A 25,170-nucleotide genomic window follows, 5' to 3' on the forward strand; every position below is an offset into this window, starting at 1 on the left:
CACCACCTGCTAGCCATCAATAACCAGCACAAAAAATGTGCAAGCAGAGAAACAGAACTAAACAGACAACTATGCTGTATCAAGCCAGACAGAAATGAAACAGAGGAAATCCAAGGAATCACAGATTTAAAGAAACAGACTACACAGAGCTCATTATGAAGACTCCAAGAAATTAAGCAACAATTAAAGGAGCATACTACTATGGAATTAAAACACATGAGAGAGGAACTTATAACAGAGATCACCAAGAATCTTCAAATCTTGAAAGAAGAGCTTCACTCAGAACTCCAGGGAGTAGAAGACACCCTAAGTGCAATCCATGCCCAGGTAGAAGGCTTAGAAAGTAGATACATGGGAGTCAGGTGGTAGTGCAGTTGGTTAAGCACATGTAGTGCAAAGCCTTAATGGACCAGCATAAGGATCCCGGTTCGAGCTACCCCCCCAGCTACCCACCCCCGGCTACCCACCTGCAGGGGAGTTGCTTCACAGGTGGTGAAGCAGGTCTGCAGGTGTCTCTCTCTCCCCCTTTCTGTCTTCCCCTCCTCTCTCCATTTCTCTCTGTCCTATCCAACAATGACGACATCAAGAACAACAACAATAATAACTACAATAATAAAACAAGGGCAACCTTAAGGGAATAAATAAATAAAATAAATATTTTTTAGGAAAAGAAAGTAGATACACACATGCAGAAGAAATAATCTCCCATCTAGAAAATATGGCCAACCCACTCTTTCAATTAAAAGATGAGTGAGAGAAATGGTTTAGAAAGACTGAAGCAACTTTCTGTGAAATTGCACACTCCATCAAAAGATTGAATATAAGTGTGATAGGTATATCTGAAGAGGAGGACAAGGCCAAAGGTCCAGAGTCTATTTTCAGGTCGATTTTAGCTGAGAACTTCCCTCACTTAGTAAACCATCAGAACATTCTCATTCAAGAGGCAGAATGATCACCCAAATTTATAAATACAAAAAGACCAGCACTAAGGCACACTATAGTAAAACTATCAAAAGTCAATGACAAGGAAAAAATTATGCTGGCTGCCAGGGGAAGGAAAGAAGTTATATACAAAGGCATAACTATAAGATTTTCATCAGATTTCTCTTTACAAACTCTAGAGGCAAGGAGAGAGTGAGTGGAATGACATACTCAAAGTTCTAAAGGAGGGAATTCTAGCCATGAATATTATATCCTGCAAAATTATCCTTCAAATATAGGGACAAATAAAGGTTTTCTCAAATATTCAAGAACTAAATGAGTTTGCCACAATCAACCCCACTTTACAAGAACTACTGGACTAAATCCCAAAAGACAGGAGGAAGCAAAGTAATACATGTTCCAAACACCAAGTTGGAGATGCTACCATGATGTCAACCTGACTCGCCTGGACAGACAACCTCACCAATATACCCTGGAACCCCACCTCTCCAGAGCCCTGCCCCAGTAGGGAAAAATAGGGACAGTCTGGGTGTATGGATCAACATGTCAGTGCCCATTCCCACTGGAGAAGCAATAACAGAAACCAGACCTCCAACCTTCTGTACCCCATAATGACCCTGGGTCCATGTTCCCAGAGAGATAAAGAATAGGAAAGCTTCCAATGGAGGGGATGGGATATGGAACTCTGGTGGTAGGAAATATGTGTAATTTCACCCCTCTTATTCTATGGTTCTGTCAATATTTTCTATTTTTTATTTTACAAATAAATTAAAAAAAAGAAAAAAGGAATAGAGGCAGGACCATAGGAAAAATTGCCAAATATATATAACAAGAGATAGATAGCTATAGAAATAATAGTCAACTTATATCTGTAACTTTGGGAGAACTGCTGTAGTTTCCAGTGGAGGGATTAGTGACACAAAATTTTGGTGGTGGGAATGGTGTGGAATTATACCCATGTTATCTCATCATTTTGTAAATCAATAATAAATCACTAAAAAAAAAAAAGAATAGGAAAGCTTTCAAGGGAGGGGATAGGATGCGGAACTCTGGTGATGGGAACTGTGTATAATTGTACACCTTTTATCCTGTGGTCTTACCGATATTTTTAATTTTATAAACAGATTAATAAAAGAAACACAAAAAAACCACCAAAATATTTACTAAGATCTGTGATAACTTGTATAAAAATGCAACTAATTTTAATGTATTGAAAATCATACAAAGTCTAAAAAAAAAAAAAGGAATTCACTTGCCCAGTTTTCAACAGAAAATGTTGAAATGGATACCTGTGTATCATCATCCAGTCTCATATTTAGTGGTGTGCCATTTTCACTTGAATTGTATGTTATTGTGTGTATGTGTAGTTATGATGGTGAATGATATTGACGTATAATACTTTAGCATGCATATTCTAAAATAGGAATATTTTCCTTAAATACAGGACATCAATATCACATGTAAGAACATGGTATTTCCTTTTGCTTACATTTTCCAAGTATATCTTGGTTTATTCACCAAATTTGGACTATATCATTTTATTTTGCTTTCCCCTTTCCCATGTCTATTTTTCCCTGTTGTAGTTGTGTTCTACTAGAGATCATCATCTGCTTTGGTTTTTCTTTTCATGTGGGATTCCTCTCAGTAATTCTTGTGAGGCGGGATTGGTAGTGGTGAATTCCTTCAGTTTATGAATGTCTGAAAAGACTTTTATTCCTTCCTCATATTTGAAGGATCGTTTAACAGGATATGGTATTTGTGGTTGGCCATTACTACTAGTGTTTGTGATGGAAAATCTGATGAAAGCCTGATGATTCTGCCTCTGTATGTCACTTTCTTCCTTTCCCTAGCAATATTTTTCTTTGTCCTTGGTTTTGGAATGTTTTTACAATGATATGTCTTGAAGTGTGCCATTTTGGATTCAGGATTTTCTTTTATTTTGTTTTATTTTATTTTATCTTTTTAAATCAGAGCACTGCTCAGCTCTGGCTTATGGTGGATTGAATATGGGACCTCAGCGCCTCAGGGTTCAAAACCTTTTGCATCACCACTATATTGTCTCCCCAGCCCTCCAGCATCTGTTTCAACACTTGCCCACTGCAGGATATCCATAGTGTTTCCCATATGGGCTTTTCTGATCCATGAACATAGTGTGTCTCTTCATTTACTCACACTTGCTTCTGCTATCAGTATTTGCAGTGTGCAGAACACACAACCTAGATAATGTTGTCTCAGTTTTATACTTAGGCATATCTTTATTTATTTGTTCTCTTTTGTTGCCCTTGTTTTATTGTTGTAGTTATTATTGTCATCGTTGTTGGATAAGACAGAGAGAAATGGAGAGAGGAGGGAAAGACAGGGAGGGGGAGAGGAAGAGAGACACCTGAAGACGTGCTTCACCTCTGTGAGGCAACCTCCCTACAGGTGAGGAGCTGGGGGCTCAAACCGGGATCCTTACGCAGTCCTTGCACTTTGTGCCATGTGCACCCACTGTGCTACCACCCGACTCCTGGCATATCTTTTTTATATGAATAATTATATATGACATTATTTTTGGTAACAGATTTATTGAGTTTCAATTCATATTTTAGGCAGTTCATTTTTTTTTCTTTTATCACTTTGTTGGGAGGTTAATGGATTACAGTACAGTACAGTTGCTAAGACATGGGTACAGTCTCTCATCTCCCTATAATAGATGTCTACAAAATACTTCCACCCCCAACTTGTCTTTTTTCATCACCAAGCAGCAGTACTCCAAAGCCACCCCCCAGCCCCTTCCTTGTCTACCTTCCCTCCCCAGAGTTTTATGCTTTAGTGCAGCATGTTCATTGATTTTTAATATGTGGAAAAAATTATATAGTTATATTTACATTTAAATTAACAGAGTCTCTTAATCTCAGAAAGACTCTGAAAACCTTAACTTTTTTAGCTGTCATTCTTTAAACATCCCCCCTCTCCCCCATGGGCAACCTCTACTCTGCTTTCTGTCTGTATCTTCTACTGCTCTGGACACATTATATCAATGCAGTCATGTGATATGTTGTCATTTATTCCTGGCTTCTTCATGGAGCACACTGTTTTCAAAGCTCTGTAGTGTAGCAGTGGTATCAGTATTTCACTGTTCCTTATTGATGAATAGAGATCCTGTCTATGAATCTCACACATGCTTTTATCTGTGACCAGTTTACGGGAACTTGGGTGTTTCTACTTCCCAGCTATGCAGTGAATGCTGCTATGAATATCCACATGCACCTTATTGTTTGGACATCAGCTTTCATTCTAGGAATGGGATTACTGTAACCTCTGCAGCCTTCGAGGAAGTGCCAAAATGTTTACCAAAGTGGCTGCAGCATCTATAGTCCTTCTGCAGTGTATCTGGGAATCTGACTTCTCCCTATCCTGGCTAACATGTGTAATTTTATATCTTCTATATAGTCATCCAAGTGAGTATGAAGTTCTGTCTTACTGTGGTTTATTTTATTTTATTTTATTTATTTTCAGGCAGAGATGGAGAGACTAAGTGTGAGAGTAGAGAGAAAGAGACCACAGCACTATAGATTCTCTCAGTGTTGTGGAAGCAGATGGGGCTTGAACCTGAAGCACACACTTAGCAAAGCAGTGCAGTCTCCAAATGAGTTATTTTGCCAGCCCACTGTGGTTTAGATTTGCTTTTCCCAGATGACTGATGATGTTGAACAGCTCTTGATGCATTTACTGGCAATTTGAATACCTTTGGGGAAATTTCCAAGAGCCTTTGCCTGCATTTCTGTTGTTTTTTTTTCCCCCACTCAACTTAGGTTATTTATCTTTTTATTATTAACTAATAGGCATTCTTTATATAGTCTGGATACAAATCTTTTACCAGATATATGCTATGCAAATATTTTCTTTCAGTGTGTGACCTTTACCACTTCCTCCTCCTCCTCCTCTTTTTTTTTTCTTTTAACCAGGGAAATAAATGGTTTAGAAGATAGTTGCTACACGAGTACAATTTCTTTATTTTCTTTCTTTGGAGCACTGAAGTTTCTTTTTTCTTTTCTTTTCTTTTTTTTTTTTTTTAAATTTTGATCAACTCTAATTTATTTGTTTTCTTGACTGGTTTTGAAATCATGTTTAAGACATCATTACCAAATTTAAGGTTGCAACAATTTACTCTTTTTTTATTTTAGCCATTTTATTTAAGTCTTTCATCCACATTGAGTTGATTTTTTCTGCTAAGAGAGAAAAAAAGAAAGAAGGAAATGTATTGGGCCTGGAAGATAGCTCACTGGGTAGGGCATATACCTTGCCACAGTCTAGGTTTGAGCCATAGCACCCCATGGATATGCCATGGTACCATGGGAAGCTTTGGTGTGTCTTCCTTTCTCTATGTAAAAAAAAAAAAAAAAAAAAAAATTCTCACTGACTAGTACAACTTCAGGACAGATGAGAGATACCCAGCAAATATAAGTAATTGACAAGTATTTTGAGTGAATTTTTGACATGGTACGTTACTGTGTGGTGATGATATTTAATATGTTCTGGTGTTGTGTGTTAATTTTTACTCTCTTTGTTGCTGCAGCATAGAAGCACACATGATTATGCTTCTTAAATCCTGTGGCCTCATTGAATTCACTTATTTATAGGCACTTCTTTATATTTCTTGAGATTTTTCTGCATATGCAATATGTTTGCAGATGGGGACAGTTTCACTTCTTCCCAGTTTGCATATCTCTTATCTTTTCCCTCCTTCCCTCCCTTTTTACTTATCTATTTTTTCTGGTTCATCTTTGTGCTGGTATGTCCTTGCCATGTCCCTGGCCTTAGGAGAAATAACTCATTCTTTCACCATTAACTGTGATGTTAGCGCAGCAGTGTTTTAAGAGATATTGTCAAGTGGAAGAAGTCTACTTGATTCTTAGTTTGCCGAGAGCTCTAAGAATGAGTATGGTGCTTTGTCAGGCATCTTTTCTGGATCAGTTGATCTGACTAGATGATTTTGATGTAGTTTGACTTTTTAGTAATGTTTTTGAAATGCCTACGAGCGAGGTCAAGGTCCTTTGCTATGTTGTTTATCCGCAGAGTAGTTTCTCAGTCTCCATACTGTTGATGTATTTGGGCCTGGTAGTCATTTCTGGACAAGCCTCCTCCTACCCACTATGCACAGGCCTGTTATTTGTGACCCCTCCCCTTCCCTGCTAGATTGAGACACCAGTGTGTTACTTCCATTGGGAACATATCCCCATGTTGCAAGCCCCTCCTTTGTTGAGATTTACATGTCTATATCTTAATCTTAATTTATATCACCACTGGCCTTTATTTTATATATTTTTTCTTTTAGTTAAGAGGTTATTGATGATTTAATAGTGATTTACAATATTGTAAGAGGGTTGTAATTTTGTACCATTCCCAGCACAAAGATCTGTGCCCCCAACCTCTTGCAACAGTAACCAGTATACTTCTCCCAAGGTCATAGGTATGGATTGACTGTATCTGTATCTGTATATATGCTTTTTTCAAGTTCATGTATTTCAATTCTCTATATTCTGCATATGAATGAATCACCTCCAAATTGCCTTTCACTTCCTTCCTTCACTGAGCATAATCACCGCTAGTTCCATTCATTTTGTCTCAAAGGACACAATATAGTCTCCTCCTCCTCCTCCTCCTCCTCCTCCTCCTCCTCCTCCTCCTCCTCCTCCTCCTCTTCTTCTTCTTCTTCTTCTTCTTCTTCTTCTTCTTCTTCTTCTTCTTCTCCTTCTTCTTCTCCTTTTCCTTCATTTTCATCTTCATCTTCTTCTTTCTTAATAGAATAGAGGTAATTTGAGAGGAGAGAGGGAGAGTGACAGAGGGACATCTGCAGTACTTGCTTCACCATTAGTAAAGCTTCCCTCTGCAGGTGAGGAGTAGGGGCTTGAACTCTGGTTCTTGCGCATAGTAATGTGTAATTAAACAGGTGCACCACTGCATGGCCCCCAATATAGTCTTTTTTAATTGCAGACTAGTACTCCATTGAGTATATGTCCTGTGACTTTTTCTCTTATATTTATAAGAGCCAAATTAATTTTTATTCCATTGTAAAGGGCTCCCCCCAACTCTTAAGTGCTCCTCATAGGGTTTTCATTTTTATTTTTATCTTTATTTATTGGATAGAGACATCCAGAAATCAAAAGGGGAGGGGGAGATAGATAGATAGAGAGAGAGAGAGAGAGAGAGAGGAAAAAAAAAAGACATCTGCAGACCTGCTTCACCACTCGCAGAGCTTTCCTCCTGCAGGTGGGGATGGGGCTCAAACCTGAATCCTTATGCATAATGGCATGTACGGTCAACCAGGTGTGCTACCACCAGCCTCCAGAGTTTTTTTCCCTGATATTTTAAACTTTTAATCAGCAAAATGAAAAGGCATGCACCAGAGAAGCATACGGGCATTTGAACAAAGATGCATAATCCCAGGTTGAAGTTAATCCCTATTTTTTTATTTACTTCTAAGGATATACTGACTGTTCTAAGTTGTGTGTATATTTGTTTAGCCCAGATCTATCAATTTCTGCTCTCCTTCTCCCTTTAGGGTAGAATTTGTCCCTTCAGAACTGCTATGTCCTTAACAAGGTAATTAAAACTGAGAATGTGAAAGCTCAGAATTAAGAAGAGTTATGAGGTTATAAGTTGCTAAACACCAATATTTAAGGAGCCAGTTGAAAATTGAACTGTTCATACAGCTCATCCTTTTGAAAATAATTATCAGTGATATTTTAGAGAGGAAGAAGCAGTTTTTTTTTTATCCAAATGAGCAAATAGAGGTAGTTCTCATTAATATTTAAAGCTTTATTTAATACTGAAATTTTTACTTTGAGATTATTTTATACTGTTATAAATTACATAATCAGTTTTTCAGAAGACATTTAATGACATAAGACCATGAATATGCCAGCACACATGTCTGTACACACATGCACACAGATATAGCCATGGATAAGTGAGGATCTGTGTCTATATTCTCAAGAATGTCTTCCTCTCTGATGGTTCAACTTTTCTCTCTACTACTTTCTTCCTCTCTGCCATGCATCCCTCCATCATCCATGCAGCCATCTCTTTTCCTGCCCTCCTTTCTCCTTTTACAGAATTGAGCATGCTTCCCCAGTGAGTTCCTGTCACCTTGTAAGAGGGCACTTTACTGAAATCTTAATCGCATCACCCTGGGGCTTGGAGAAACCTTTGAAGTTGTTGCCAGGGTTGCCTAAAAAATTTATGCCACAAAAGACTGTGATCAGAGTAGCTCAGCAGGAAGCAATGGCAACATCTAGTTCATCCTTGGGAGGGTCTTTAAGAACTATTCCCCTCTTTCTTTTTCTGGGAAGTGCTTTGTGGTCCAGAAAGAAGTTGCTCTGATGGATTTGGTTTTGTCAAATTGCTGTGGAATTTGCTTTGATATATTTAGCTTAGATATGTTCAAACTGCAGGGTGCCCAAATAAGGACAAGGATTAAAATGTCAAATTGCATACTCTCCCCTCCCCAACTCCCCCCACCCCCAGGCATTCCTGTGTTGAGTTGTTCAATTGCACTGTTGTTATTGTGAAACTTCTAAGCATCTATGACTAAAATGAATGAACTATATAGTGTGTGAATACAGAAACACCACAAAGTTCATCTAGAAATTATTGACATTTTCAAATTTGAATTGTCTATTCGGTGTCATACACTGTATGTGATAGAATGTGGTCACAGACTCTTGCTCTTGATTCAGTTATCCTGAACAAACTTTCTATCTTTCTAAAACATCTGACAGATGAAAATATTGAAGTACTTTCCCAGAAAGTACTTCATTATTTGCTTTATTTATTACTTTATTTAAACAGCAGTACTTAGCAAACCATTTTATTATTTAGGAAATTTCACTTTGTTTTTCTTTTATCGCTAATCTTCTTATCTTTAGAACACACAAATATATATATTAGGAGCCATACAGTTCCTGCTATTTTTCTTCCTGAGTGACCTTCATTGTGAAGTTCATTACATACAGTGCCACTAAAAACTTGAGAAGGTTCAAATTCCTCTCCTGGAAATATATTCTAAGGAAACAAACGGACTTATCCAAAGAGATCTGTTTACATGTATTTTCATAACAGCACAATTTATAATAGCCCAAACTTGGAAGCAACCTAAGTGTTCAACAATGGATGAGTGGCTAAGAAAGTTGTGGTCTATATATACACAATGGAATACTATTCAGCTATTAAAAATGATGAAGTTACCTTCTTCACCTCATATTGTGCTTCGAGTCATGTGCCCTTAACCAGTGTGCTACCACCTGCACCCCCTTTCACCTTATATTGGATGGAGCTTAAGGGAATCATGTTAAGTGAGATAAGCCAAAGAGAAGGAGGAATATGGGATGATCTCATTCATGGCCAGAACTTAAGAAATAAGAACAGGAAGGGTAAACACAAAGCAAAACTTAGATTGGTTTGGTATTACACCAAAGCAAAGGATTCTGGGGAAGGAGGACCAGGGGTGGTGGTACATGGTGGTAAAAAAGGATCTAAATTGGGGATAAGAGTGTTTTACAGACATTTATCACAGAGAGATGGGAAATTGCACCCATGTGCCAACAACTGTACTATAAACCATTAATCTCTCAAAAAAAATATACACTAAACTCTTCTATTGTTGATCTATCTATAATGCTGCTAGTTTATAATACTTGGCACTTACATAAAATGTGAAGGTACTTTTCAATCTATTAATATACCAAGAAAACAAATATTTTAACATTTCTTAGGACTAATTATATCGATTGCGTAGTGGTGGTTCATCATGCTTTTGTGGGGAGTACCACTTGGTACTTCTACTCCTGAATTTTGCATCTGAGTGTGAAGTTCATCATCTTCCCTTCCCAGAGGGGAGAGGTGAGGAGAAGAGAGAGAGAAGCAAATCTTAGTAGATAGAAAGGAAAAAATGGCCTGATATTTGGTGCATTGACTAGAGTATTGGACTTTGAAGCATGCGTCCTTAAGTTCAATCCTGGTTTTCTCATTCTCATTTTTCTCTCTCAAATGAAAAAAATGAAAAAATTAAAACCAAGTTGACTTTGTGGGCTTTGTAGTGACAGCTGATGAGCAGTTGCACTGTGCATCAAGAATAAAGGACTTGATTTGGGGAGGGCAAATTTGCAGTTTTTGAATTGTATTGGCTTTCACTTTTTGGCAAGATGAATGAGTTAGGACTCTTCATTCAATTTAGAATTCTCTAGTGTAAACACAGACTAATTGCCTGCTGCACTACTGTTCCCATTGTTAAATAATGGTGAGACTGTAGTAACTTTCCCTGAGTTATAATTGACACATGTTATTGTAGTAGTTTCAGATGTGTAACCGTGAACTAGTATTCAAATATATTGTGAAATGATAATCACAGGAGGTCCAGTTAACTAATAGACTAGCAGGTCTATTAGACAATGATAATTTTAAATAATTGTGATTACCACTAAACAGAATGTTTAATGATCACTAAGTATTATGTCTTATAGAACCTATTTAGATATATTAGGGTATCTGAAAACTTAATTCAGCATAATCTCTTCCTTTTTTTCTCCTTAACTCTTGATAATTGTTTTGATGGATTTCTCAGACATGATAAAACAATTATTAAAGTCAAATTAATATTTTATCTCACTATTTCTTAAAAATTATTTTCAGGAGAGGACTGCTCACAATTTATATGGCCAACTTGGTAAGTAATTCTTTGTTTTTCTTTTGGAGGTTTTTCTATGTGATTTTTAATGTATTAAAAAAAAGTCCCCTTCAAAAAAGAAAAGCTAAATTGAATTTTCTGCGTCCATTTTAATTTTTTCCCAAATATTTAAGCATGATTTAATGTTATCTTGTAGTACTGTAAGATTACTAAGGCTATAGTTTCACATCTTTCTCTGTACGTGTGTGTGCATGTGTATACAAACACTGAACCCACCACCAAATTTCCTGTATCAACACACCAGATGCACCTTCTCTTTTCCCTTTAGTAACCACCATTGTTTTCATAGAGTCTAAGAAAGTTTATTATCCTTTTTGTAACTACGTTCCTTAGTTAATTGTAATCACTTATATTCCATATATAAGTGAAACTATACATCAGTTGCCTTTCACTTATTTCACTTGGTGCAATCACTTCCTGTTCCATCCATTTTTGTAGCATAATGTTATTAAAAAAAAAAAAGTTCAGCATATATCCCACAACTTCTTTATCTAGTCATCTGTTGATGGGCATTTAGATTTATTCCATATTTTGTGTGCCTCTATTTCAAAAGGGCATACTTAAATGATAGAAAGGATTGTGCTTTTATTTGGCATATTCCTGCCATACATGAATGAATTTCATCTGTTTTAGGAGAATAGTGATTTACTGTCCTGTATCCTTTCCAATTCATTTCTCTCTGGACTTCATTTTTCCTCTTTGACAAGATGTCTGTATCTGTATTTCCATATATATTTCATCTTCTGATCCTTTTAGTTTTCTTCTACAATATACAAACATATATTTATGCTTGTGGAATAATGACTTAAAATGAGCTTTTATGGTGAACATTTTTGAATATTACAACACTGGTTCTCTCTATGCAGATTACATTAAGTACTATAATAGCAAGCCCACCATATTTCTAAGCTTACAATAAAGTAATCAAGGGGCCGGGAGGTGGTGCACCTGGTTGAGCTGAGCGCACATGGTACAATAAAGTAATCAATATTATCAAGTATGACATTATTGTATTCTTTATGGTAAATATATATAATCAAGGTTGTATAATTTTCATTGCAAAGTTCATATTTCAAAGGCATACTGATACTAAGATCTTTTTAATAGAATTGGTAAACAGCATTTTAAAATTTGCCTAAGAAAAGAAATAACATAGTTTGGAATTATATTTAGCAACTCAGTTTTTGTTATAGAATATTTCATTTTTGCCATAAGTTCATCTGATAGGTGGAAGAGATAACCCCTGTACTTAGTCATAGAGCTGCTGTCTAGTAGAGAAGTCACAGGAGAAAGTTGGAAATGGAATGCAAGATAAACTATAAAAACTGTGGGAGGTGTAATATTAGCCTCAAATTATTCAAGGTGGGAAGAGTTCCAATGTCTTTTGAGTCCCAAGACTCTTTTAATAGCTGCTAAAAGATATGGACATTCTCCACGGAAACTGTTCAGAAAGGCAGTCACTTTTTAATGCTGTTTTAGAGGTGGCATGTTCCCTTGATGGAAAATGCCTAGGGCAGGCCACCAGGGATGTTATCTATAAAGGCTTCAGAAAAACGAGCTCCTCTGAGCTCTTCCAGTTGCAATGAGGTGGAAGTCTCAGGACTGGGAGAGAGCTGAACCTAGTTAAAAGGTTTCTTCTTATCTTCCCTCTTTAAGGAATTCTTTCTAGTATGTAAAAACTGAGAGTTCTGTGAAGTCAGGGACAATTTCTGCTTTACTTGTCAGAGTAGAATGAATACCTAAATAGAGCCTGGCATAGAAAAGGTTTAGATGGATGCTCATTGAATTAATGGTAATTTTGCTGGGGTTAGAATTTATTTTACTGCTTGAAAGATATTGATCTCTTCCCTTTGTGCTGCTGTATTTTACACTCTACTGTGAGAAATATATTGTCTATCTGTTTTTGCTTTTGAGATCGTCTCTTTCCTCAATTGGCGTTTTCTAGTTCTATTTATTTTTACACACACACACACACACACACACACACACACACACACACACACACACACACACACCCATGATACTATTTAGATTTAGGCTATGCCATACCTGGGATTACGCTGGGGCCTTAGTTACATGAGTGTTGGGTTTAGTCACTGAACTATCCCTTTATCCTTAGATGTTTCTAAGATTTTCTCTTAAACGGTTATTTTTGGTGTATTGGTTTCCCTAGGATGCAGATTTTTTTTTTTTCCAGTCAGGATCTGGTACATGCATGATTTGACCTGTTGGGGTCAACTCTGTCAAATAAAGAGACAGGCAGAAAGAGACAGAGAGAGGGAGGGAGGGATAGCACAACAGTGAAACTCTTTTGTATAACCATTATGCTGTCTCCCCAGCCCTTGGATATATTTTCTAATACCTTTATATTTATTTATTTATTTATTTATTTATTTATTTATTTTTACCAGAGTTCTCCTCAGCTCTGGTTTTGATAGTGTGAGGGATTTGAACCTGGGACTTCAGAACCTCAGACTTGAAAGTCTCTTTGTATAACCATTGTGCTACCTACCCACATCCTCTAATACTTTTATTGAGATATAATTCAAATACTATAAACTTTACCCTTTCAGTCTTACGCTGGGAGCACCCTTTTGTTAATGCTGTACTTTTGTGTGTGCGCCTTTTACCCAGTGGTGCTGTTTTTGTGCAAGCTAGAAGAACTCTTGGGCAATTCTTTTTTTTAAAATTTATTTATTTATTTATTCCCTTTTGTTGCCCTTGTTGTTTTATTGTTGTAGTTATTATTGTTGTTGTCGTTGTTGGATAGGACAGAGAGAAATGGAGAGAGGAGGGGAAGACAGAGAGGAGGAGAGAAAGATAGACACCTGCAGACCTGCTTCACCACCTGTGAAGCGACTCTCCTGCAGGTGGGGAGCCGGGGTTCGAACCGGGATCCTTATGCCGGTCCTTGTGCTTTGCGCCACCTGCGCTTAACCTGCTGCGCTACAGCCTGACTCCCGGCAATTCTTTTTAATTAATTTTTATTTTACAAAATTACATGTCAACAAGGGTATAAATCCACACCATTCCCACCATCAGAGTTCTGAATCTTCAGTCTCCCCACTGCAATCTACCACAGTTCCCCTGAGGTTGTAATCATGGGCCAACCATCTACAACTGTCTGTCTACATTTATATATAATTGCCCCTTTATCTTCCTAATCCAATCCTCTCTTACCCTCCAAGCCACTCATGACAATATTACTACCTCCATATGTCCCTCTCCTTATCCTTCTCTTTCTCTGGGTGCTTGCTGATGGAGCCAGAGTTCAGAGCCCTCTTATCACTTCTCCCCTGCTGGGAGTATGGATCAAGGTTGTTTTGGGGGAGCAGAAGGTAGGAATTCTGGCTTCTGTAATTGCCTCTCTGCTGAACATGGGCGTTGACAGGCCGATCCATACCCCAAGCCTGTTTCTATCTTTCCCTAATAGGCCAGAGCTCTGGAGAGGTGAGGTTCCAGAACACACTGGTGAGGTCATCTTCCTAGAGAAGTCAGGATGAAATCCTGGTAGGATCTGTAACTCGGTTCCTGAAAAGTGGCTGGACCTAAGTTGAGACGAAATAATTAGTGAACAGGAACCACAAAGTAGGAATAGAGCAGATGAGATTAGGGATTTTAGAGTAGAAAAAAGCTAGGAAGTCCATTTTAGGCATGTTCCTGGGGGCACACAACTATGATATTTTGCTTGAGTTAGATAAGAATATTGTCTGAGAGAATGGTGTCTGAGTAGAGAAAAGGGCTGGGAAGTTGGATTAGGGCAGTGAATAGTTTCCATTCTTGAAAAATTATTCTGTGGATAAAATTAATTATTCACTTCCATCCTCCTGACCCAGGGCATATACATATATTTAGCACCAGAGCCAGTTTAACCTCCAAGTCCATATTGGTCTGAGCTCGCAGCTCATGGTCATAGCCGGGAACATTGCAGGCTGCACTTATTTCAGAACCAGTCTTCCAGTGCCTTCAGAGACTAGGGCTATCCAAACCACCACTGCTTTATAGTGAGGGCAAGGTCCTGAGAGGGTTGGGCAATTCTCCTGTTGCAAGTTTCTGATTTATCTTGAAAGTTAGGTTTACCTGTACCTAATTGTTTCCATTGATTGTCTGGTTTTCTGGGACATCAGACTTTTTTTTTTTTTTTTTTTTCCACTTGTGGTTGAGGCCTTGTACATGCATAGTCCCACCCTTCCTGGGCTGACTTTTTTTTATTCAGTTAGAGGTACAGAGAGAGATGGCATGGGCGTGAGGTGGGACTAGGACTGAGCTGCATGCACGGCAAGACTATCACTTGGGCCTGTGGCATCTGATAAGTTTTCTCAAACACGTTCCCCCCCCCTTTTTTTTTAACCCTTTTAAAATGGGCAGTTTAGTGATCTTTAGGTTATTTATAGAGTTGTCTCATCAACAGCACTAGCTAATTTCAGCACTATTTCACCATGGCATCCTACTTCTTTCTTCTCCTAGCCGTGGGTCAGTTGATAACTGGCTCATTCGAGCTCCTCTGCATCATGGATTGTGGGAAGAAACATATTTGTACTCAGGAGCTTGTGAATTTCTGTGGATGTTCATGGGTCAAGGCTAAGATAGATGTGAGATCAAGTGCTTTCTGGTAGAATGTCAGGGTGGTTCAGAACATGAGAAGATATCTTTAGTAGTTCATTTGGGGGAAGACTTATGGTTACTTGGGGAGAGCATGTTTCCTTGTTCATCTTTGTAATGTAGTTCATTTGAATAGCTTGGCCATTCATCCTAGGGATTTTGTTATTTTATCTTATTTTTTTACACTTTCATGTTCAACTTTGAAACTAGTAGGTTTCTGCTTTTAATGGTTTGAAGAAAAGCTACAGGGTCAACTAAACTATAGGGGAAAGGTGAAGTTTTTTTTTCGAGATAGTAGTAATGAGCACACCTAGTTTAAAAAATAAACCACTTATTTATGAAGTGAGAGAGGAGGAAAGAGAGAGAACCAGAGCATCACTCTGACACATATGATGTAGGAAGACTGAACTTGGGACCCCACACCTGAGAGTCCAGCACTTTGTCTACTATGCCACCTCCAACACTGCACGCACACTCTTTCTATACTGTTGTTTTCTATTAACCATGAACTAGCAGTATAAAGTGTGTATTGAAAATAGAAAGGGCCTCCCTGAGTTAGACCTGCAGTGGAGTGTAGGACTTGAATGCTTGCTCGCTCTCTTTAAATTAGCACATCTTAAAAGCAATGAAAAAAGACACATGCAAAGGAAGATAGTCATGATAAAGAATGAGAAGCAGAGGGAGAAAAGTAACCTTTCACAAAGCAGTATAATTGAGAGACAAGAGACAGCCAGATACAAAAGACAGGCCAAAGCAGACTGAGGGTAGCAAGCCTGGCAATGAACCATGAATGTGCTGGACCCCAAGAGTGAGTGTGCCCCTCTTTGCACATTGGTTAGGATCTCTTGCCCCACTCCTGGTTTCTGATTGGGGTGTGGGGTGCCTGCTTCAGCTGCTAGGGTGCAAAGTCCAAGTTCATGTCTCCTGTTGTTGGAGGAGATTGGACCCTGGGTTTCTGTAAAGGGAAGATTTCTTATTTAGTATGAGCAAAAGAGCTTCTGGTTGCACCATTCACGCAGTGACCTCAGAGCCCCAGGCATGAAAGTCTTTTGCAGAACCGCTATGCTCTCTCCCCTGCCATTCTTTATACACCCCCACAAAGTCCCTGTGTGTACCCACTCTTCCCAGAAGAAACAGTACTCCCGCATGTGCACTCCGTATACAATCAATAGGAACAGTCAAGAACACAGGGAATCAGGTGCCAAAGTCAAACTCTGACCCAAATAGTGAACAGTGGACTAGAACCACCTGAAAACATTGTGTAATGAACACATTCAGAGAAAAATCCACTACTGACTCTGGCTGAACTGGCACAGCTGGCTAGATGCTTTTCTCCCGCCCGGACCAACCTAAGATGATAGAAAATAAAGGAAGCAGTAGCTCACAAAGTATCACCAGACACTAAGTCATTAAGAAAAGGATCCCTGAGGAATTGAGGGCATGGCTGGTAAACTCTGGTGTGGGTTTGGCTTCCTGAGAGGGAGGGCTGTGTCCAAATTTTCTCCCAAAGTGGAGCAAACACAGCTAGGAGTCCTGTTGGCAGAGTGGCTGTAGAGTTTGTAGGTATCAGAGGAGGGAAGTAGAAGCTCCAGAGATGTGTGCAGGGTTCTAGTGATTTTCTCAGAGTTCAGATCAGAGCAGGACATGCATATGAGGAAGCAGCCCAAACTGCACAGAGGGCCAGACAAACCCACTGGAAAGCAGGCTCCTCCCAGTTCTTCACAGGCCTAGGAATAGTTTCTGTCCCCAGGTTAAGAGCAGGTTTCCAGTCCATATATGTAAGGACAGGCAGTTAGAGGAGTTTACCTAAGCATGGGGAAGATCCCAACAGATTTATTTCAGGATTAAGAAGATAGAAAGAGAAAGAGCAGCAGAGCATCACTGTGCCACACTGGGGATTGAACTCTACCTCATGCTTTTAAGTCTAGTACTCAGGCCACAGCTACCTCTCCAAGGCAATAGGATAGAACTTTCTTTTTTCTTTTTTAGTAACTACATCTCAGAACAAATATAAAGAAAAACAATATTACAGATGCAAAAATTAATATACAAAACAAGGTAAGATACACAATGACTGGCAGCCAATGAGAAAATTTGCCAGGGGCCATTTGCAACATGTGACACATAAAGCACCCTCCTCTCAATCAACTGCAGAAAGAAAATGATGAAGAGCACAGAAGTCTAAACAACAACCAATCTGACCCAGTCAATGCATACCGAGCACCCTACAAACCAGAGTGCACTTTGTTTTCAGTACCACCATGTCTGGGCTACAAAATACATCCCAGAAATATTACAAGGGTTTCAACTGCATTATGCTGTCTGGTCACAGTAGAATTAAATGAGGCAGTTGTAGGCAAAAGTATCTGAGACATCTCTGAATATTTGGACAGTGTCATGCTTTAGAAGATAACAGATCATAAGAAAAATGAAAGTATTTTGAGCTAAGTGAAAATGTGAGTACAATATCATAATTTGTGGAGTCAAATTACTTATTTATCTTCTTCTTAGAGGAAAACTCACAGGTGTCCAATTAGTTGACCCCCTTTCCTCCCAACTTTCATTTTGAAACTAGACAAAAAAGAAGTTAAGCCTAAAGTCAGTAGAAAGGACAAAATAGTAGTCCTTAGAGTAGAGATAAGTGAAAGAAAAATATTAGGATCCAAAGCTTGTTCTTGGAGAAAATGAATGAAACTGAGAAGCATCCTGCCAGACTATTAAGACAAAAGGAGACCAGGGTCTGGTGGGTGGTGCACTGGGTTAAGCACATATAGTGTGAAGTGCAAGGACCGGCACAGGGATCCTGATTCGAGCCCCTGACTCCCCTCCTGCAGGGAGGTCACTTCACAAGTGGTGGAGCCAGTCTGTCTTCCCTTCTTCTCTCAATTTATCTCTGTCATATCCAACAACAACAACAAAATGGAAAAAAAAAGAAAGCCACCAGGAGCAGTGGATTAATGCAGGCACTGAGACCTGGAAGCAAAAAAAAAAAAAAAAAAAAAAACCACCAAATTTTAGGAATTAGTGAGGTGAGTTTTTGTTAGAGGAAGTAGCTACCAAGACACAAACTACCAGAACTTGAGAAATAGGTAGCCCCATCAACCCTGTTGTTGAAACTTTTTGATTGGCTTGGTAGTTACAAACTTTTTCTCAAAGAACATTTAGACCTACATAGCTTCACTCAGTAGTTCATTAAGTATGGAACACAGAAATCATAGCAGTTCTCCTCAGATTCTGTCAGAAAGATGAGAAATTTACATATTCATTTTGTGGGGCTAGCATGAGTTTGGGTCCCAAACTAGACAAAAAAAAAAAAAGTGTACTACATACTCCTGTTCCCTTATGGCTGTTGATAAAATTTCCTACCTTCCTTCCTATGATGATGATGTCTTCTTTGGGGCTTCACTGCTCTGGGCCATTTTTTTCCCCTCAGACTACAGTATCAAAAATTCCTTCATTACTGTAGTACCTCCCATGTGGTGTGTTGAAGACTTGAACCTGAGTCTGCACAAGGTGAAGCAGATGTCTTTCCAAGTGAGCTAGCTCACTGAGTCTAGATGCAGTATTCTCCAATCAGATTATAGAAGATCTAGCTCAGTATTAAGACTAGAAGAATCCTGAGTTAACAACACCATGAGAGAGTTTGACCAAGGATCTACTTCTGACTCACCATTCAGAACTGCATTTTCAGACTGTAAGAAAGCCATCTTAGTAGAGTCAGAATAATTTATTATCATATTTTTTTCATTTTTTAGATAGAGCAAGACAGAATAATAGCAGGAGGAAAACTGGCAAATTCACAGAATGTGCAAATTAAATAGTACTGTCACTGAAGGATAAATCAAAAGAGGAATGAGAAATGATTTAAAATGAATGAAGAAAACAGCTTGCCAAAATGTATGAGATGTGGAAAGGGGTTTTCTGTGAGGGGAACTTAATGATAGCAATACATTCCTATGAAAAGAAAAAATTAATAATAACCAATAACTCTCAAATTAATATATACCTCACAGAAACACGAAATGAGCTAATGAAGCGCAGACTTAGCAGAAGGAAGGGGAAACACAGATTAAAGTATGAAAAGAGACCAGTGATGTAAATAGCTTCCTTGAAAAGATAAAATATTGATGCCTTTATCTGGCCTATGAAAAGAGAGAGAGAGAAGACTGATTAAAGTCAGCAATGAAAAAGACATTGAACCAGAGCCTGTCTTTGGTGCATCTGGCTTAGTGCATAGGTTACCATGCTCAAGGACCCACGTTTGAGCCCTTACTCCCCAGTAATGGGGCAGGGGGGGGGGGTTTCATGAATGGTGAAGCAGATCTACAGGTATCTTTTTCTCCCCTTCTTTATTTCCTCTTCCCCTCTCAATTTCTCTGTCCTGTCAAATGAAATAGAAAGAAAAGAAAAATTTAAAAAAAGGTTATTAGGAGTAATTAATTCATAGTGCTAGCACTGAGCCTCAGCAGTAACCCTGGTGGAGAAAAAATGCAAAAGAAGCAAAACAAACAAATATAAACATTGAATCAATACTGCAGAAACACAAAGGATCATTAAGAGACTACTATGAACAATCAAGCAACAACAAATTGGATAACATAGAAGAACTGGAAAAATTTCTAGAAATAAACCAAGACTGAGTCATGATGAAGTAGGAAAGGGGAGAAGGAACGACCCAGAAAGAGAGAGAACCAAAATATTACTCTGGCATGTTCCATCCCTGAGAATGGCGTTTGGGGCCTCAAGAATGCACTTCTGATGTCCAACAGCCGCACCACCCTCCAGCTCAAGAAATAGTCACTTTTTATTAATAATTCACCAGTTAGCCACCTTTCCTAGGCATATTTTTTAAAAGAGTAATTTTGATGCAAATTAAAATTATCCCTTTTAAAACAAGAGAACGTTCTATGCACACACAATTTGAATTTCAACTTACAAGTACAAAGAGTAGCACTGATTACATTTAAGTTAATTTTTGGGCCAGTCAGCTTTTGAATCTCTATCTAACAAAATGTTTGGGAAACTTGTAATGTTTGAAAATAATTAAATATCACATTGATTTATGTGGGATTTGGCTCATTTTACACATCAGCAAGAAAAAATAATCACTGCATTGTTTCTTCTTCATCTGTCCAAGTACATAGATCAGAGGTAAGTCTAGTTCCTTTAGGAAATGGGAATATCAGAAATAGTTTTGTGCTCTCTTTCTCACTAAAATAAAATGAAGTATATTAAAAAAAATTGTAAAACTACCTTTTCATTTTTTGCTCTTAAAGAATATCAGTTAAGATTGGGTCAGTTTTCATGCCTCTCTGCCTAATCCTCCTTCTCTCTCTTGTATGTGACATGCACATGAGTATCACATCTATGTCATTGTAGTTGCTAATTGCAGTGCTAGACTGCATGCATTGGCATAGACTGAAATGCAGAACCCCTCCGTTTCTTGATGTGGACTTGACAGAATTCATCTGAGTAATTATTAACCTTTATAAATATATTTTTATTGTGCATAATGTTATAAAACAGAAGTACTGAAAGCCTGTGCCTTTCTAACATCTGTCTCCAATTTGCATTTTAATAAGAATATGGAAGTCATTACTCTGACATCTGAAACTGAGGTAGCAGTAAAAAATTATCACTAACGGGACAGCGGGCACAATTTATTTTGTGTTTATGACTGGGTGGCCTTCTTGAAGTGTTCCTTCACTTAATTGAGTCCAGATATTAGAAAGTTACAATTAGCTTATTATGTTTACATTGGATCCATTGAAATGTCTAAAGACAAGGGTGCTATAGATTAATGATTAATAGTGATAATTTATTGCTTGTGTGTATATACACATACACATGTGGATATTTGCATGTATGTATATAAATGTATGGACAACAGAACAAATGATTTCTTGCCGAGTGCTTCATGGCTTAACTGTGCTTAATATCTGTGAAATAAGAGTGAATGTTGGTGATAGCAGTTGAATTTCTGGTTTCATCACACTTTTTCTTTGACAGTGATCTATGTAAGGGTGAAATAAAATGAATTGCAGCATGAATCAAGTGTTTGTTCTCAATTTTATTTGAATGACTTTTAGCCAGGTTGTTACAGTTTTTGCCTCTGATGTTCTCCCTATGTTTGGGTTTTGTAACTATTTTCCCTTTAAGACTCCAACCCATAGGGCTTCAGAGTCACCTTGTTCAGCATGACTTGAATCTAACTGGACTACTCATCTCTAAAAACTTGACTGCATTCCCAAATAAAATCCCATTCACAGGTTAGGGTTTAGGATTCAAACCTTTCTTTGGTGGGGTAGTAGTATTTACTATGCAGTTAAAAATGTGAAGGCACTCTTAGTTGCCATGACATTCAAATATAGGTGGACTTGAGTCATGGCTATACTTTTTCTAGCCAGAGTTGACTTTTAATTCATTCTTTCTTGACTACCCTCACCATCTGGGGACTTCAAGTGTGAATTAACCCCTGTACTTTCCAGACATGCTGTTGGATATTTGGTTATCTTTTACCTTGTTTCACCTTCAGATAATCTGAGCAGGCAGATTTATTAGATTTTTAATTATTTTTAAAAATTATATTGTCTCAAAGGTTACAAATGTTTTTTCTCAAGGGTGCTTGGTGTCTGTACAATGATTCCACTACTGAGGCTCCCCCCCCCCCCTTTTAAATGGGGCAGAGGGAAATTGAAAGGGAAGGAGGAGGTGAAGAGGGAAAGAGAAAGAGAGACAGCTGCAACACTGCTTCACCACTCATGAAGCTTCCCCCCTTCATAGGTGGGGACCAGGGCCTTGAACCCAAGTTCTTGTGCAGTGTGTACCATTTAACTGGGTTTGTCACTGCCTGACTCCGATTCAGATTTATTATTATGTTTAGAAAGTCATGGGACAGGCTGAAGATACTATTTGCTTAGCTGTGAGTGGGGATTCTGTGGGGTAACTTTGTATCCAACAGTGATACAGCACCTTTCTCTCTCTGCTGCCTCACTGGAGCTTATATGTGTGTGGTGGCTTCTCCCTCTGTGCAGTAGATCTTCATGGCAGCACTTCCCTGGGGTGCTCTTGACCACAGCCTTTCACAGGTCTGTTAGACTCACTTTGGTTCTGTATAACAAGCAAGTCCATTTGGCCACTGAAGACCAAATGAGGCTTTAAGGAGACAGCTTGCAGGATTGAAGTTCCAGCCAGTTGAGTCTCCATGAAAACTCGAGTCATGGCAGCTATGGGGAACTCCATAGCAGGACTCTCTTCTGTCTGTCTGCTTATCACCTGTCAATATCAGTCATGTGACTATCCATCCGCCCACCTATCCTTCTATCTTTATCTCTTCAGCTATCATTGATCTTTTCTGTCATCTATCTGTCATTTATGTATCATCAGTCTTCTACTTACCATCTATCTTTTATCTGTCTCTATCCGACAGCATTAGGAATAAATTTAGGCTCCTGCATGTGCAATACTGTTGAGTGACTCCCCTTCCTTCTTGCCCCACTCCCCTCATTGAGAGGGAAGAAGAGAAAAGAGAGAGCAAGCAGGAAGAGACAGGGAAGCGAGGCTCCATTACCCATGGAGCTTCCTTGGTGCCTACCATGCTGCTCCAATAAGCTATTGGGGCTCTAACCCTTACTCTCAGATTTCAAATCCTTTAGAGGGAAAGCTTGACTACCCTGTTTAACACAATGCATCTGATTCCAGACTTCACAGCCAGATCAAAGTGTGTGTGTGTGGGGGGGGGGAGGGAGCAACAAGGGATGGAGGCATGGCCCAAAGGTCACCTTGGGTTTTGTCAGTGATATCTTTTGTATCACATGCATTTTGAGGTCAAATGGAGTGGCCCACCACTTAACACACATGGCGTGCATTGCAACTAGTTCCTGTGCAGGTTTTGGAAATGGGGTCAGAGATGAATTTTGAATCTTGTCTTTAGACTAGATGATATTCCCTCCTTGCCAATGGTACTTACTCTGCGACTCTGTACCCACAGTATCCCTGTGCACTCCTCCTTTCTCCCTGCTCTCTTCATCCTTCCACATCTCTGTTACTGTTCTGTTGAGTTCTTTCAGGGTGGAGACTTTCAGACATAGTCACATTCCAGTGAGCTGGATCCATGAAGATCCTGTAGGAGAGTGTTCAGTATTTTGAGTAGGCAGAATGGCCTGGGATAAAGCTGTAAAGACAGGAATTGTTGTCAGCGCTTTAGAGTATAGTGTTTGTTTGTTTTTTCTTAAACTTAATGGAAACCCAATTATACCTCTTAAAGAGTGATGTAATATGAATTGTTTTGTGAAACTAATTGGAAAGAAATCTTTGGAAGAAAGAAGGGCAGTGATCTTGGAGATGAAGGGACCAGTTTTGCCTGGGTATATGAGATTTCTGAAATTCCAGTGTCACTTATACCAATTTATTTTTTATTTTTATTTAAAAAAATTTTTTTTTGGTAAAAGAAAACATTGACTAAACCATAGGATAAGAGGGGTACAACTCCACACAGTTCCCACCACCAGAACTCTGTGTCCCATCCCCTCCCTTGATAGCTTTCCTATTCTTTAACCCTCTGGGAGTATGGATCCAAGGTCATTGTGGGATACAGAAGGTTGAAGGTCTGGCTTCTGTAATTGCTTCCCTGCTGAATATGGGCGTTGACGGGTTGATACTCCCAGCCTGTCTTTCTCTTTCCCTAGTGGAGAAGGGCTCTGGGGAAGCGGAGTTCCAGGACATATTGGTAAGGTTGTCTGTCCGGGGAAGTCTGGTTGGCATCATGGTAGCATCTGGCACCTGGTGGTTGAAAAGAGAGTTAACATACAAAGCCAAACAAATTGTTGACCAATCTTGGACCTAACTAAAGGCCGGAATGGTGCAGATGAAGATTTAGGGATCTCCATTTTTTAGATAGTTAATAGGCATATTTTAGTTATATTTCAAAGGGCCTGTGGCTATACTAGTGTTTTTTTTTTTTTTTTTTTTTTTTTTTTTTTGCCTCAGCCTGAAATCTGATATGCAGGTAGATCCTAATTATTGTTTGGGGAGTTGGTGTCATGCCTGGCAGAAGGACCAGAAAGCTGGATCAGGGATGAGAATAGCTCCCAAATATGGGAAAGGTGTATAAATATTGTATAAATAAATATTGACTGTAAACCCCATTGATTTGATTTGGTCTGGGGCCCATATTCAGATTAGGAGCCTATGTGACCTCTGCATCCCTGTAGATCTGAGCTCACATTCTGTGGTCATAAGTAGGAATGTTCCAAGCTATCAGGACCCATCTTCCTCAGGTGTAGCATAGAGTATGTTGTCCAGCCTCCCTTCGGAGGATGGAACATTCTCTATCATGTTGATCCATGGCAAGGTCCAATGGGGGCCCACAAAGGGGTCTGTTTTGTTGTTCCTGATAGAAATTGCCGGTAACAATGGAGAGAGGGAATTCTTTGAGTTTTAGGCCCATCATGTCTGTTTGGGAATCTCAGGACTCCCCAAATAGGTCACCAGCTGATGGGGTGGCCTGATAGTGACTAAATCATTAAAATATGCCAGTCTCTTGCCCTTATTCAGCTTTTGCAGTCCTTGCTTTGATGAGGTTACCTTTGGAGTGAGTGAGAGAACTGTAATCACTTATACCATTTTAATCCAACTTCACAGATAGGTTACTAAAGTACCAATGCATTTGAGTAGCTTCTGGATTATATGGCAAGTTTGTTTTGCTGTTTTATGAAACCAAAATTTGTAGTTGGCACTTGCCACATGAACCTTCTCTTGCTGTCATTCCCTCCACCTTCCCTTCCTTCCTCTTGAGTCACTTGTTTTCAGCAGGGTGTCAGAATTATCTCTTTTTTTTTCTCTTAAAAAAAAAAAAGATGATGTATTTTGAGAGAGAAGAGGAAGAGAAAGAGAGG

The 25,170-nt window shown here is 38.8% G+C and overlaps 1 protein-coding gene and 1 long non-coding RNA gene across 4 annotated transcripts in view; one reads left to right on the forward strand and one right to left on the reverse strand.

Annotated features, from left to right (window-relative positions):
• The window catches only part of LOC107523674 (uncharacterized), a 591,794-nt gene that overhangs the window by 468,911 nt on the left and 97,713 nt on the right, over nucleotides 1-25,170 (reverse strand). The gene's annotated exons all lie outside the window — the stretch shown is intronic.
• TMEM135 (transmembrane protein 135) overlaps nucleotides 1-25,170 on the forward strand; it is a 239,084-nt gene that overhangs the window by 45,721 nt on the left and 168,193 nt on the right. For all 3 annotated transcript variants that reach the window (XM_060177393.1, XM_060177392.1, XM_060177391.1), the window contains exon 4: nucleotides 10,618-10,651. In XM_060177393.1, the coding sequence (XP_060033376.1) occupies nucleotides 10,618-10,651 (34 nt within the window). The remainder of the gene's footprint in view (nucleotides 1-10,617; nucleotides 10,652-25,170) is intronic.

The sequence above is a fragment of the Erinaceus europaeus genome, chromosome 17 (genome assembly GCF_950295315.1).
Source record: "Erinaceus europaeus chromosome 17, mEriEur2.1, whole genome shotgun sequence".
Classification (NCBI taxonomy): domain Eukaryota; kingdom Metazoa; phylum Chordata; class Mammalia; order Eulipotyphla; family Erinaceidae; genus Erinaceus; species Erinaceus europaeus.